Source organism: Mauremys reevesii, linkage group 1 (genome assembly GCF_016161935.1).
Source record: "Mauremys reevesii isolate NIE-2019 linkage group 1, ASM1616193v1, whole genome shotgun sequence".
Taxonomy (NCBI): domain Eukaryota; kingdom Metazoa; phylum Chordata; order Testudines; family Geoemydidae; genus Mauremys; species Mauremys reevesii.
This window is the reverse complement of record NC_052623.1, coordinates 28239831-28256115: the sequence shown is the minus strand read 5'-3', so window position 1 is coordinate 28256115 and position 16285 is coordinate 28239831. Positions and strand designations below refer to the sequence as shown.

Below are 16285 nucleotides of genomic sequence, written 5' to 3'. Positions count from 1 at the left end.
GTCCTCTTCATTATTTACCACTCCCCCAATTTTTGTGTGATGTGCAAACTTTAATCTGTGATGATTTTTCTTTCCTTCCATGTCACTGATAAAAATGCATACAGCCAAAAACAGAACGCTGTGGGACCCCACTAGATAGAGGCAACCCAACTTGATGATTTCCCATTTACAATCACATTTTGAGACCTATCAATTAGCCAGCTTTCAATCAGTTTAATGTGCCACATTAATTTTATACTATTCTAGTTTTTAATCAAAATGTCATGTAGTATCAAGTCACATGCCTTACAGAAGTCTAAATATATTATGTCAACACTATTACCATTATCAACCTAACTTGTAATCCTGTCAAAAAAAGTTAAGTTAGTTTCACAGGAGCTATTTTCCATAAACCTATGTTGATTTGCATTAATTACATTACTGTATTTTAATTTTTTATTAACCAAGTTCCGTATCACCCATTCCTTAATCTTTCCCAGAATCCATGTCAGACTAGCAGGCCTATAATTATCCATGTAATTCTGTTTACCCTTTTTAAATATTGGCACAATCTTAGCTTTCTTCAGTCTTCTGGAACTTCCACAATGTTCCATGACTCAGTGAAAATTAGCATTAACAATCTAGTCAGCTCCTCAGCCAGCTCTTTGAAAACTCTTGGATGCAAGTTATCCAGGCCTGCTGATTTTAAAAGGTCTAACTTTAGAAGTTGCTGTTTAACATCCTCTTCAGATACTAGTACAGGGGTAGGCAACCTATGGCATGCATGCCAAAGGCAGCATGCAAGTTGATTTTCAGTGGCACTCACACTGCCCGGATCCCAGCCACCGGTCCAGGGGGCTCTGCATTTTAATTTAATTTTAAATGAAGCTTCTTAAACATTTTAAAAACCTTATTTACTTTACATACAACAATAGTTTAGTTATATATTATAGACTTATAGAAAGAGACCTTCTAAAAATGCTAAAATGTATTACTGGCACAGGAAACCTTAAATTAGAGTGAATAAATGAAGACTCAGCACACCACGTCTGAAAGGTTGCCGACCTCCGTACTAGTAGAATGGAAAGAGTGTTACCGTATGATGAGACTACATCTACCAGTCTCCCCTGAGGTATGTGCACACCTCTCATTGATGTTAATGGGACTCAAAGTAGACTACAGCCTTGAATTACTTGGAAAAGTTAAGGCAAATTTTTGTTTCTTGTGTTTTTACAGATGGGCATAGCTTTTATTAAAAACAATTAACAACAGTGTGTACATACCGACACTATGTGCATGCTGGAGATACCACTTTCCTGCTTCTGAATTTAAAGGGTAATATTAAATATATGAATTCATAAAATCATTAACAATAAAATATGCACGTCTGACATAATACAGAAAAAAAATCTTGTTTTATAACACCCTTGCTAAAATCTACATGTCATCTCAACATGTCATCACCCCCCTCCCTCAATTATCAAATAGTAAAAGACTGTTACCTCCCTTTTGTAACCGTTGTTCTTTCGAGATGTGCTGCTCATGTTGATTCCATGTTAGGTATGTGCAAGCCCACGTGCAAGGCGGCCGGTGATTTTTCCCTTAGTGGTATCCATAGGGCCAGTTCTGGCACCCCCTTGAGCCCCACGCTCTTGCACAGGTATATGAGGCACTGCCGGCCTTACACTGCCTTAGTTCCTTCTTGTCATCAATTCCAACAGTGGGGAAAAAAGGCGGGTCATGGAATGGACATGAGCAACACATATTGAAGAACAACAGTTATGAAAGGTAGGTAACTGTTTTTTCTTTTTCAAGTGCTTGCTCATGTCGATTCCATGTTAGGTGACACACAAGCAGTATCCCTGGATTTGGGCGCAGAGTTCACGGTCATGCTTCTTGCAACACTGCTCTACCGAAGCTGGCGTCATCCCAGGCCTGCTGGGTGATGGCGTAGTGGGATGTAATGGTATGAACTGAAGACCATGTGGTGGCTCTACAGATATCCTGGATCGGTACCTACATGAGGAAAGCCACTGACGAAGCTTGTACTGTGGTAGATTAGGCAGTTACGATGGCCAGTGGCAACATCTGTGCTTGTTCATAGCAGAACTTGATGCAGGTGATTATCCACAAGTAGATTCTATGAGAGGACACTGGCAAACCAACAGGATCTGTTGAACTTGCTCCGAGCAGGCTTGCTCCTCCGTGTTCAGAGAACAGAAGCCAGGCCATCAGATGCAGTGATGCTGGGTTCGGATGGAGCAGATGGCCCTGGTTCTGCGAGAGCAAGTGTGGTCAGAGAGGGAGCTCTAGAGGGAGTGTCACCAAGAGGTCCAAAAGTGTGCCAAACCAGTGCTGGTGCGGCCACGCCAAAGCTATCAGGATTACCTTTGCTTTGGCCTTCTTGACCTTCAGTAGGACCTTGTGAACCAGGGATATCGGCGGGAAGGCATAGAGCAGTGCTCCCATCCAAGGGAGCAGGAAAGTGTTGGACAAGGAGCCTCTGGCAAGCCTACAAAACAAGCAAAACTACTGACATTTCCTGTTCTGACTGGACATGAATAGGTCCACCTGAGGAGTCCCCCACTTTCTGAAGATCATGTTGACGACTTCTGAGTGGAGTGACCACTCATGGCAAGAAGAGAAGGACTTGCCGAGGAGATCCACCAGTGCACTTCGGGTGCCCGGGAGGTGCGATGCCTTGAGATGAATGGCATCTCGAACAGTCGTGAGCAGGTGGGCTCGGACATGTGCGATGAGGTCCAACATAGCTCAGAATTAGGACTCTGGTAGGTAGGCTCTGGCCCGGGTGGAGTCGAGTACTGCTCCTATAAACTCTATCCTTTGAACGGGGATCAGACTTGATTTTTGTTTGTTGATAAGCAGGCCCAGTTCCTGACAGGTAGCGTTCATCAAAGTAAAGCCATGCTGAACTTGGGCTTGTGACCTGCCTCTGACAAGCCAGTCATGGAGGCATGGACAGATTTTAATGCCTCGACACTTCAGGTAAGTGGCCAACACTGCCATGCACTTCATGAAGACCCTCGGAGCAGATAATAGGCCAAAGGACAGTGCTCTGAATTGGTAGTGGCACTGCCCCACCACAAAACAGAGGAATCTCCTGTGGCCATGGAAGATAGAAATATTGAAGTAGACATCCTTTAAGTCAGAGGTGAGCAAACTGCAGGGACCCTCCTGCATGGCCCTTGAGCGGCCCTGTCCCCACCTCCCTTACTCAGCTCACCGTGCCGCCCGTGCTCTGGTGGCAGGGCTGTAAGCTCCTGTCAGGCAGCATGGCTGCGAGAGACGGTGGCCTGCCCCGGTGCTCTAGACTGTGCAGCGGTGTGGCTGGCTCCGGCTGGGTGGCACGGCTGCCAGTCCTGGTGCTCTTAGCGTCATGGTAAGGGGGTGGGGGAGTTAGATAGGAGGTGGGGTCCCGAGAGGGGGCGGTCAGGGACAAGGAGCGGGGGGGAGGGCTGGATGGGTCGGGAGTTCTGAGGGGGATGGTCACGAGGTGGGAAGTGGGAGGGGTCGGATAGGGGGCGGGGGCCAGGCTGTTTGGGGAGGCACAGCCTTCTCTACCCGGCCCTCCATACAGTTTTGGAATCCGGATGTGGCCCTCAGGCCAAAATGTTTGCCCACCCCTGCTTTAAGTCCATGGCAGCGTACCAGTCTCCTGGATCCAGAGAGGAAATGATGGAGGCCAGGGAGACCATGCAGAACTTCAACTTCTTGAGATATCCGTGGAGGCAATGCAGGTCTAGAATGTGTCTGAGCCCCCCTTTGGCCTTCAGGATTACGAAATAACAGGAATAAAACCCTTTCCCCCTCATATCTTGAGGAACCTCCTCTATGGCCCCAGACATAGGAGGGATTCCATTTCCTGGATAAGGAGATGCTCATAAGGGTCCCTGAAGAGGGACGGGGATGGGGCATGGGAGGGAGGGATGGAGGAAAACTGCAGAGTGTAGTCAACTGCTATGGTGTTGAGCATCCAATGGTCTGAGGTGATCCTGGCCCATGCAGCGAGGAAGGGAAATAGATGGTTCAGAAACAAACAGGGGGATGGGTCCTGGGACAAGACTGGAACTCCATGCTCAGGCACACCCTCAAATTGCCTGCCGAGGGCCACCTGGGTAGCACACGGGACCCGACTGGGCAGCTGAGGGGGACGAGGTGGGTCAGCGGCATTTAAAGCCTCTGTCTTTTTTCTTGTACAAGCTCTGCCGCTGTGGACCCGAGAATGTAGATGATGGAGGTGGCCAAAAGTGCTTCATAGAGGCCTGCGGTATGTACAGGGCCAAGGAGCTACCCCCCGGACCCTCCCCTGCTGTCCTTTCTGCCCCGCAGCCTCAGCTTGCTCGCTCCGCCACCGGCGCAATGCTCTGGGTGGCGGGGCTGTGAGCTCCTGCGGCAGCGCAGCTGCAGAGCCTGGCCTGACCCGATGCGCTGTGCTCCATGGTGGTGGCAGCGGCGTGGCCTGGCTCCAGGCTAGCGCCGCCAGCCACCGGTGCTCCAGGCAGTGCAGTAAGGACACAGGGAGCAGGGGGGGTTGGATAGAGGGCACAGGAGTTCAAGGTGGTGGACAGGGGTGTGGATAGGGGGCGGGGTGGTTAAGGGGGAACAAGGGGTTGAATGGGGGCAGGGGTCCCGGGTGGGGCAGTCAGGAAGCGGGGGAGGGAGTTGGATGGGGCAGCAGGGGGCAGTCGGGGACAGGAAGGAGGAGTGGTTGGATGGGGCAGGGGTCCCGGGGGCCATCAGGAATGAGAGGAGGGGTTGGATGGGGCGGCAGAGGTCCAGAGGTGGTCAGGGGACAGGGAGCGGGGAGGTATGGATGGGGCAGAGGTCCCAGAGGGGCCATCAGGGAACGGGGGGGTGGATGGGGTAGGAGTCGGGGGGGGAGAGGCAGATAGGAGGTGGGGGCCGGGCCACGACCTCCTCCCCTAACTGGCCCTCCATACAATTTACAAAACCCGATGCAGCCCTCGGACCAAAAAGTTTGCCCGCCCCGATCTAAGTAACTGTCCATTAAATGACTGAATGCTAGTAATGAGATTGTCACTATCTCCTGGCATAAATGTAGAATTATTTCTATATGTTGATTTTCTGGAGGAAGAGCACATGTGCATTTAATTTACATTTCAGATTTTTAAATTTTAGCACTGTCCACAAGTTCTGCTATATGCAGTGTTGTTATAGCTGTGCCGATCCCAAGGTATTAGAGAGACCAGGTGGGTGAGTGGACCAATAAAAGATATTACCTCAGCCACCTGGTCTCTCTAGGTTCTGCTATGCAGTGTAGTTGTACTCGTCAGTCCCAGGATATTACAGTGACAAGATGGGTGAGGTAATATCTTTTATTGGACCAACTTCTGTTGGTGAGAAAGACAAGCTTTAAAGCCTCATGGAGCTCTTCTTCAGGTCAGAAGAGCTCTGCGTGGCTTGAAAGCTTGTCTCTCTCACCAACAGACGTTGGCCCAATAAAAAAACCTTATCTCTCTAGGTTCCAATATGACAGTTTTCACAGGTGAGATATCTGTACTAATATATTACAAGAATATTACTTAAGATGTATACAGATACATCATTATATGGATCTTGATCTACAGAAAAAGAAAAATAGTAGAACATTGCACATCAATTGGAGTTTGGTTGCAATTATTAATTAGCTCAAAAGCTGTATCTAGATGCTTTAATTACTACATAGCTGTTTACCATGTCAACTACCATGCCAATTTCTTGTTACCCTACAAATCTACAGCCAAAGCAAGCTTGTGATAGTAGTTTTATATGGACCAGCAAGATACTTTATACTCACTTAAATGAAACATGTTTTTAAACTCTCTCTTTTCCTGCCTTTTCCTAAGGTTTATATGGTACAAGAGTCTGGCCTAGTATACAAAAACAACACCACTCAACATCAGCAGTCTGATTTACAAGCATTTTGTTCCTGAATTCAGAGCCTGACAGGGATGCTGTGCAAGCAAATGCCTATGAGGAACCTAAAATAGGGTATCCACTTGGGAAGAGATTAAGTGATTAAGTTTTGTGCTCCGGCCAGCTGCTAACTAAAATTTAAAGGGCCAGCAACATGTTTATAAACTAAACACAAAACAAGTAGCTTCTTTGTTTCCCTGTTTTCTTCAATAGACTTTCTTTTTTAAGCCTAAAAAGGAGATAGTTGTAGCTGCCAGAAAGTGTCACCAAAAGTTTGATTTTCCAGACGTTTATAAAAGTTAAATGTAAAATATATGGCTTTTTACCTGCGATAAAGAGTGAACAAATAAATACATCTACAATTAGAAATACATATTTCAGTGCATTACTTTAATTACATTTGTCAGAATTATGAGCTTCTAACAAAAATATTTGGCATTAAAATATCAACTGTTTTCATAGATTATGAACTCCAACTACCTTTCTGATACTGTTTATCAACTTTTATTTTTTTTAATTAACACTACTACTTCACACTGTTCAGAGGCATCCATCACAGGAGTGGGCACTTTTACACAAATTTAACTAAAACAAAGACAGCAGGCAGCACCTCACTATCCTCCTCCGGCATAGCATATTTTATTTACTTGTTTTAGCATTATCATAAAGTATGTGATTATTTTGTTTTCCCAGTGCTAGTTTTATGCTAATCCTTTGCTAAGAGATGTTAACTATTTCCTATATATCAATGCAGTGGTGACAAATTCCCTTTAAGAAAACAGTATTTTTCATTTTTCTGATGCTTCTGGACAGGAACTTATATGACCCACATCACTGTAGTATGAGTGCCTCTCTCAGAAGCTCAGTTCCCAAATTTGGACTATCTTATACACTCTATATGTTTCATTTAACAAAAACCCAATGTCAAAAGTCACTCTACAGCCAACTGGCCATGGTCAAGGGGTTTGGGTTCTGCTCTCTACGAACACAACCTTCCAGGAATTCGTATTCCATTACAAAACTACACAGCTATGCTATAAGTACTTTTGTCACCTTTCATGCACATCTTTAAAACACAGTCAGGCTCACAGCAATTCATATTGTTTTCACCTTTCATTTCTCTCTCTCTCTCTCTCTCTCAAACCTTGGGTGCAAATGGCATGAAGAAAACAACTGATAATAAAAACTAATGCTTTTTTGCATTAGTACGAAGTGTGAGACAATCCTAATTTGCCGTCATTGAGTTTTACTGGGTCATTTGCCTCATTTTACTAATTTGTTTATTTTTAATTTGCAAGTTTTTCCAACTTCTTCCACTGTTGCACTAAATCCTAAATTATTTGGGAGTGTGATCGGTTTCTGTCCTTTGTTCATATATATTTGGAGAGCTAGAAGCAATTCACAAATATACTATCATCCTGATTTTGACACTTAATGTTTTAAGTACTTTTCTGAGTTTGACCTTACACTAAAAAAAATAAATAAATACATTGCCAGGCATGTAGTAAAAATCAAGTTGGCATTTGTCCCTGGCACAACTGCAGAAAATCTACTTGCTTATATCATGGAATGAAACACTGAAGCCAACAGGAGTGCTGGAATCTAAGCCGCTAGCTTAAGCAAAACCTTGCCAAAGTGAACCCACCCTCTGGGAAGTAACTCCAGAAGGGAAAATATCAGGCAGTCAGATTCCAAGACTTACCACAGAAGTAACTCACTTATGAAACAAAAGTAAAATACAATCAGACAGTAACGTTACCACTTAATATTGTTTCCCCTCCACCTTAAATGCCACTCTTAGAAATGTACTCTCCTTTCGAAAACCTTTTGATTACATTCAAGAACTACTTTCAGATAAAGAAACATATCTTGACTACACTACATTAGAATGAATATTATGGAAATAACGTAAGAGCTGCTAAACAGTTGGGACACTGATCAAACAGAGCTTGACCCAATTTTTCAACAGAATAATCATAAGAGGCATGTCAAATAGAATTTTTGAAATTAGCTCATTTCAAGAAATTCAAATATTTTAATAGTCCAGCCTTTAATTAGCATGCAGATTTAAAAAAAAAAGTTAAGGTTTTATATAGGTAGTTTTGCTCATATTTATACAGAAGTTTTTAGCAAGGTAGTGGGCAGCCTTACAGCAAAGGAAACAAAAAAAAATAATACATTTTCAAGCCTGCACCACTTCCCTTCAACTCTCTGCATGTGCTTTCTAAGCTTTTTCCTTTATTTGTGTACTTCTGCCAAAGCCACTAGAAGTGTTGCAACTGTCATTTCTCATTCCCCTCTCCCACTGCACCATACTCCCCCAGCATCCATAAAGGTATCTTAAAATGAAGACCACCCATCTGGCTGCTCCCCACTACCCTGCTCTAGCTACTCCTCAGGTACCAGGGAGCAGTTTCAGCTGAGTAGGGAACGGAGGCAGCCAGAGGAAAGGACTTCACCCGCCAGGACATCTGCATGGGTCCCAGTAGCAACAGGAGGTAGTTGATGAGGATGGACAGTATGGTGAGGGAGATCCTTCACTCCCAAACACCTCCATTCAAGCTAGGGAACAGAGCCGATAATGGGGGTGAAATGCGGGTCAGACAGCCAGAGGATGAAATAGTGGATACGCATTTTGCAACCAGTCTCAGGTGAAAGGACCTTTTGGACTTACTGCATGCAGTTGTTTCATACATGCATGATAGCTGAAAGTGCTCTTCCTCCTCCCATCCCTGTCTTTTGAATGTATGGTAATCTATGCTTTGGACATAAAGTGATGAAAGAGGTGCAGCATGCTTTACCAGGGCATGAGCCTGAAGGCCAACCAGAAACTACCACTGGTTTATGCAGTAGTCTGCCTTCTTAGTGGAGCAAACTATTCAAAGTTAGTCAGGCAATACTTGGTGGAAGCTGTCTATCAATATGAGGGACATTCCAAAGTCCTAGTCTTTACCCTTAAAGCCCTAGATGGCGCAGAGTCTGAATGACCACCTTTTACTATGCAGCCAGGCAGCCAAAAGAGAAACTCAGATTTAAAAAAAACTTACTGAGGCAGGGTGTACTCACAGGGTGGCCCTGGGCTGTGGAATTTGCTGCCCCCACGGTGAGACTGATAGAGCCTTGCCACTTTTGAAACACGTAGCAAGACATCCCTTTCTGCAAGCTTTTCACCAAGATAGAGAAACAGAACCAACTGTGGATTCAAGGAAATGTACCCTCTAGTTCTGAATCCTCTCAGCACAAAACGTAAAGAGTTTTTGTTCCTCACCTGAGTGATGTACTGTCACCTTAAAATTTTACATAACTAACATCCGGATACTACAGAGATTAGTGACTTTGAAATAATAATAATAATAATAATAATAATAATAATAATAATAATAATAATAGCAGCAATAAAAGCTAACTATAGAATTATTAATAAAAACATACAAGATTTCCATTAATCTTAAAGTAGAACTTTACTTGAGGGTATATTAACCTCAAGATGCAAACTAGTCTATTGACAGGAAGACATACCCTTTTTAGTTTGTAACTGACTAAATGTCAGCATTATTCATAAAGAAGCAAAAACAAACAGCTATCTTGATTCACTTACTGTATCTATAAGCAATAGCTGTGTCCAGTTTCACTACCAGTCCATGAACTAAACCAAAAAAATTACACTATATATTTTTTGCAAAGTCTACACTTTCCTTCCTGTTGCTTCTTAATCTGCTGTGTGGGGTTAATAAATATATACTATTTCAATTAAACTACTTTTTTTTAGCTTGGGTCCAAAAGACTTACAAATGGCAGCGATTTGAACTTCCTCATATTAGTTAAAGCACAGGAACAGGTATAATAAAAATGTATAACATGAAATGTACCTGCTTTTCCTTTCAATGAGAATGGCCACGTAGGAAGCTGGTAAAGCAGCTCCGAAGCCCGGAGTCCAAAAGTAGAATTTTCCAAGTATCCTCCTGAAAACGTAATTTTATATCTATTATATTACATGCCAAAGCATCAAGAAAGATAGTGTATGTTGCATGTGTTATGCTCAACATAAGACTGTATTATGTCCATTTTCCACCGACAGATACACATTGCACCCTTTGAATTAATCCATATTGCACAGACACCAATAGTAATACTTTTACACTTACACGGTTCTTTTCAGTGAAGATCTCCAGACACTTCATAAACATTAGGTCCCATAATGCCACTTAGGTACATCAGTACTGCACCCATTTCATTCAAAGAGCTTTTATTAAAGCAGACAGTACCTTAGCCCCCAAGTGATATTTATGAAAGGTTAAAGAATTATGTAGAACTACACAAAAATTGTGACTGCTACTGTCTCTTCGGCAGTCAGGATAGCCTCCTCAGAAAGATTGAGGTGTAGGGAATGGATGTGAGGCTATAAAATGAACCAGGAGGTGGTTCAAATAAGTACACTTCACAACATGTCCTGAAGACAGATAGGGAAACTGATGCTGAGAAATTAAGTGACTTCTCTAAGGTCACCCGATAAGTCAATGTAAGAGCTGAAAATAGAATCCAGGGTTTATTAAACTCAAGAATCGCAAACCTCCCATTGACTTCTATAGGACCAGGATCTCACCCCAGGAGTCCACAACTTCAGGAATAATACAAATAAAAAAAAATCTTATAAATTCAGGGCACATTAATAAAACAAAATCATTCTGAAAATGGATTTATTACACAAAATAATGACTAACTGTAAGGAATTAATTTTTTGGACAAAGATTAAATTTGTTACTGTGGAAAAAGGGAAGAACATCATACACATTTGCTAAATGTAAATTACAGTAGCAGCCCAATTGTCTAGTCAGTTATTAAAAACTTGATTCTGAACTCTTGCATATCCAGCCTACTTAGAATGGACTGTGGAGGCAATAAACCATCTCCAAGCAATGGGGGTACTTGTGAAGTGGAAAGATTGTACACAGTGCTTTAACAAGCAATAGCAGCTGATTCAGCAGCACAATCTCATTTGAGACTCTATCCTCATAAAACAGTGCAAGTAACATGATAAATTCATATGAGGCAATGAAAAGAGATGAAATTACATATGAGAAATGGCAACACATAATAAAGAACTAGTGAAATTAGAAACACCATTTGGACCAGCTCAATTTTATCCTTGTCCTAGGAAGGGCAAAGGACTTGCCTCATTCAATCTTTGCCCTCAATATGCCACGAAAACGATACAAACAATTACGACCAGTTTATGTTCAAAAGTGAGAAGAGTCAGTGAATCAGCAACGAATGATGTAATGGTAATTATACACACTATACATTCCCACGGCTGCAGAAGGATAATTTCACTGGACAAGGCCAAATGCTGCACCAGCTAAAAGTTCATTATTACAGGAATCTGTTGTTTTGGCACAGTTTTGAATCATTCTACTACTACTTACATTTTCAATTTTACAATAAGATTTAAAAGACAGCAATATACATTTTACATAGTGCAACTGTCTGCAAATTCAAACGCCAAAAGCATTCTCACCATGAAGAATCTAAAAATATAGATAGAAATAATAAGGTTATTGTTAAGTATCAGAGAAGTAGCCGTGTTAGTCTGGTTCTGTAAAAGCAGCAAAGAATCCTGTGGCACCTTATAGACTAACAATAACAAAGGTTATTGTTGTGTTGTCTAGTGGTTAGAACAGGGAATTGGGAGTTAGAAACCTAGGTTCTCTTTTCACCCCTGCCATTGATTCACTATGCGACCTTTCCCAAAGTTTAAGGCTTGTCTACACACAAACATACAATAATTTAGTTAACTGGGAAAAATCCCTACGTAGACACACTTCTATTGGTCTAAACTAGTTTAACTTGCCCCTGTAAACTAAACCAATACAAGCCAAGTTTAAACCAATATAAAAGTGTCTACATGGGGCTGGCACTGGTACAACTAAATCTGTTTACAATCATACCTTTAGGTAACGAATCCAAGTGTATAGACCAGTAGTAATATTTTCTAATGCGCTCTTAAGTGACTTAAAAGCCTGAAACTGCTAAGTGCCCACATTACTTTTGAAAATTGGACTTAGGTGCTTTTCAAATATTTACCCAAACTGTGTCCCCACAGTTATCCCATACTTAAAATATTTATACACACTTTTGAAACCACTTTAACATCTTTGGATAAAGGCTGCCATATAGGTACAAAGTATTAACATAATTATAATGGCAAGGTATTTATTTGAAATTCTGCTTCCCTGAAGATATCTTCTTCCAGAGGTCTCACTTCTGGTTCTTCCACCCCCTAGTATGAGGAAGGTAGAATTCTCAAGGACAGAAGACAGATGTTTGAGCACAAGCTAGACACCTTACTGATTGTTACCCAGGATGCATTGTGCTTAACTCAATCCTTGGAACCTTCCACTCAATTCCAATAGAGCAGAAAGTGAAAGAGCCTCAGAAAAAGTCAATCATTAAAACTAAAAATGACTGGGGGAGGGGGAGAGGAACTAGCAGCTCAAAAAAAAATTAAAAACAGAGATGTAAAATACAATGCCAGTTCAAACAGATTCTGTTCCAACCTCAAAGAGATAAATGGATGATTTATAATCCTGAAAGGTGAAAACTTCAGAGAAGCAAAATTACAAGGGAAGCATTTGTTCATGTCAATTCCTATCAGGTGATTACCAAGCCCAAATTTTGGAGGCGGGGTTGGAGCTTAGGTATTCACTGACTGTAGCACTGCTCTACCAAAGGCTGTGTCGTCTCTGCTCCGCTGGGTGATAGCATAATGCGATGTAAAATTATGTATTGAGGACCACATCATCATTCTGCATAACTGCGCCAGGAGCACTGCTGAAGAAGTCTGTGCCCTGGTGGAGTGCGCTGTGAGTGGTGGGACAGGCACCTCTGCCAGGTTATAACATTCTCAGATGCAGAACGTGATCCACTACAAAATTCGTTGAGACGAGACTGGAAGCCCTTTCATCCTATCTGCCATGGCCATGAACAGTTGGATTGACAGTTTTGTTATCCTGATGTAAAAGGCTAGCGCTCTGCAAACGTCCAATGAGTAAAGCCTCTCTCCCCGCCGCTTGAGTGCGGCTTAGGATAGAACACTGGAAGGAAAATGTCCTGGTTGATGTGGAACTGAGAGACAACATTCAGGAGGAAAGCTGGATGTGGCCTGAGCTGAACTTTGTCCTTACAGAACACCGTGTATGGGGGTTCTGATGTTAAGGCCTTGAGCTCAGACACCCTCCTGGCTGAGGTTATCACTACCAGAAACACCACCTTATACAAGAGGTAGAGCACAGAGCAAGTAGCCAGTGGTTCGAAGGGCAGCCCAGTCAGTTTGTAAAGACCAGATTAACATCCCAGGCTGGAACCGATTGTCGGACGTGTGGATATAGTCTGTCGAGACCTTTCAGGAAACGGCTGACCATGGGGTTGGCAAAGATCAACCGGCCCTCTCCACCTGGATGGAAGGCAGAAATGGTGGCCAAGTGAACCCTTATTGATAACATGGACAGCCTCTGCTGCTTAAGATGGAGAAGGTAGTCCAGTATAAGTGGTATAGATGTGAGCACTGGAGACGGCCGGTGCTGCGCCAACCAGATTGAAAATCTCTTCCTTTGGCCAGGTAGATAGCCCTGGTGGATGATTTCCTACAGCCAAGAAGGACTGGTCTGACTGGGTCCAAGCAGGAGAGCTCCATCAGATTTAGTCATGGAGCTTCCATGCCGTGAGGTGCAACAACTCAAGGTTCAGGTGCTGGAGATGACCGTGATCCTGAGTTAAGTCTGGGAAGAGCGGCAAAGTGACCGGGGCTTCCACGGACATTTGCAGGAGAGATGTGTCCCAGTGCTGGCAGGGCCAGGCTGGAGCTATCAGTATCACAGAAGCTTCTTCCCTCCGTATCTTGAGGGCCAACTTGTGAACAAGAGGGATGGGCAGGAATGCTTACAGGAGATGGCTTCCCCAGGGGAGGAAGAACACATGCTCGATGGAGCCTGGGCTGTGATTAAGGAAGGATCAAAACTGCTGGCACTTCCTGTTGTGATGTGGGGTGAACAGGTCTATCTGGGGAAAGATACAGTTCTCGATATCTGGGTGTAGTCACCACTAGTGGCAGTGGAATGACCTGCTGAGATAGTCTGCCAACTCCCGCAAGGTACGATGCTTGTAGGTGTATCGAATGCTCTACACAAAAGTCCCACAGCCTAAGTTCCCTGTAAGCTGTGCAGCTGCCCAGTAGGCTATCAAGTGCCATGCAGTTCAGGTGTCCCTCCCCCCACTGCCATGTGCTGCTCCTGCCTTCTGCCTTGGAGCTGCTTCCGGGAGCCTCCTGCTTGTTGTGCAGAGTGTGTGTGGCGGGGGGGTGCTAATGTCAGGCTGTCCCCCTGCCCCTACACCCCATCTCCACAGGGAGGGAGGAGGGACACACGACAGGGCTCAAGATGGAGGGAGCTTGCTGGCAGCTGCTGCTGTGCCTGAATTTGCTAAGCTACTTAAAAGGGGAGCGTACTTAAAGTGGGGTCAGTACTTAAAGGGGCAACGTGCGTCTGTCCCTCTCTCTCTCTCTCTCTCTCTCTCTCACACACACACACACACACACTCTCTCTCTCTTTCCATACTCACCTCCCAACACATACTTGTGTTGTTGCTGTTAGCTCTTGATACTTCTTTCAAAGTGTGCTATTTAAGTTTTTTGACCGGTCTACTCATTTCATAATTTTTATTTCCATCTTATGCTTAAATTTAATTCTTTGAGTAGTGAGTTCTAAAATGCCTAACCTGTCTTGGCTGGAGTAATTCTCCCTATGGTAACTTTTTAAAAATATATATATCATATCTAGGTTTCTGGTTTCTACTGGTGGTGCACATCGGCACATTACCTTGATACAGTGCACATAACAAAATTCATTCTGCACATGGATGGAAAAAATTAGAGGGAACATTGCCCCAGCATGAGGGTTTCCTGGCACAGGGGAGAGGAACATGCATCCCCCTGTTTGTTGATATAAAACATTGCTACGGTGCTGTCCATCAGAACTGATACACATCTTCCTGCCAAGTGGGCTCGGAAAGTCTGGCATGCTAGGCAAATCGCCTTAAGTCCTGAGGTCTCCCAGATGTTCTCCCCAGCCCAAGACTGATGCATCCATAACCAGTGAGAGGGCTGGCTGAGGACTGGTGAAAGGGACCTCCGTACACACTACCTGCAGGTTGAGCCACCACAGGAGGGAGTCAATGACCAGGTGAGGCAGAGTCATGACCCTATCCAAACTGTCCTGAACTGGCCGATACACCAAGGTTAGCCATGATTGGAGAGGCCAGAGTCTGAGCCTGGCATGTTGCACCACATAAGTACAAGCAGCCATGTGTCCCAGGAGCTTCAAGCAATTTCTTGCTGTGGTGATGGGGAACTGCCTGAGGGCTTGGCTACACTTATATTGCAGCGCAGCACAGTGTGTGTGACAACACCTGCTCTGCTGCAAAATGCGCGCGGCGCTAAAAGCCCCAGTGTAATCAAGCCCAGCGCTGGAGAGCGGCCCCGTGTGTCCCACCTGGCTCCCACAGAGGGAGCTGGGAGACACGAGCGCTGGGAGCGCTTCCAGCGCTGGGCGGCTGACTACACTTGCGCGCGCTGCGCGCGCCCTGCTGCGCGCGCTTGCCGCTGCAGCTTTTGATAGCCTGAGACTTCGAATGATATCACCCAGGGCCCAGAACCTCACTTCCGGGAGATATGCCCTGGCCTGGGTTGAGTCCAATACCACCCCTATAAATTCTATCCACTGAACCAGATCCAACAGCTATCCTTTTGGTGGGTCTCCCCTAGACACTTCAGACACAACGTGTGCAGATCACTTCTGGGCATACACGTGCAGCAGGTTTTGAAACCCACAGAACGTGGCATGCCCCGGTGCCGGGAGAGCATAGGAGGGGACACCTCCCCTCCCCACAAAGGAAACTTAAGAAACTAACCCTAACTAATTTGAACTAACACTAAACTAAAAATAACTACGAACAAAATAACTATATACACTGCCAAATGCGCTTGCCAAGACAAGAGCAAGACAGTTCCAGCGAACCGTCACTGGCGGTAAGAAGGAACTGAGGGTGTGGCAGGTTCCTATATTGAGCGCCATGAAGGTGCGACTCTAGGGGGCGCCCAGGCTGACCCAACAGATACTGCTAGGGGAAAAATCTTCCGGCTGCTGTGCACGTGCACACACACCTGATTGGAACTGCTATGAACAAGCACACAAAGAAGAATTTTCCTCTCTCTAAAAATGCCAACTGTGCAGGAATCACACTCCTAGTTGGTAGGGCAACTCCCACCTCTTCAAGTTCTCTGTATGTGTGTGTATATATATTATATATATATCTATAT

General features: G+C 44.3%; 1 protein-coding gene across 4 annotated transcripts in view; it reads right to left on the bottom strand.

Annotated features, from left to right (window-relative positions):
• Positions 1-16285, bottom strand: part of TMEM135 (transmembrane protein 135) — a 368165-nt gene that overhangs the window by 312000 nt on the left and 39880 nt on the right. For 3 of the 4 annotated variants that reach the window (XM_039504347.1, XM_039504345.1, XM_039504346.1), the window contains exon 3: positions 9786-9878. In XM_039504347.1, coding sequence (XP_039360281.1) covers positions 9786-9878 — 93 coding nt within the window. Of the gene's footprint in view, positions 1-8963; positions 9067-9785; positions 9879-16285 lie in introns of those variants that run through there. The other variant, XM_039504348.1, reaches the window with a different exon arrangement.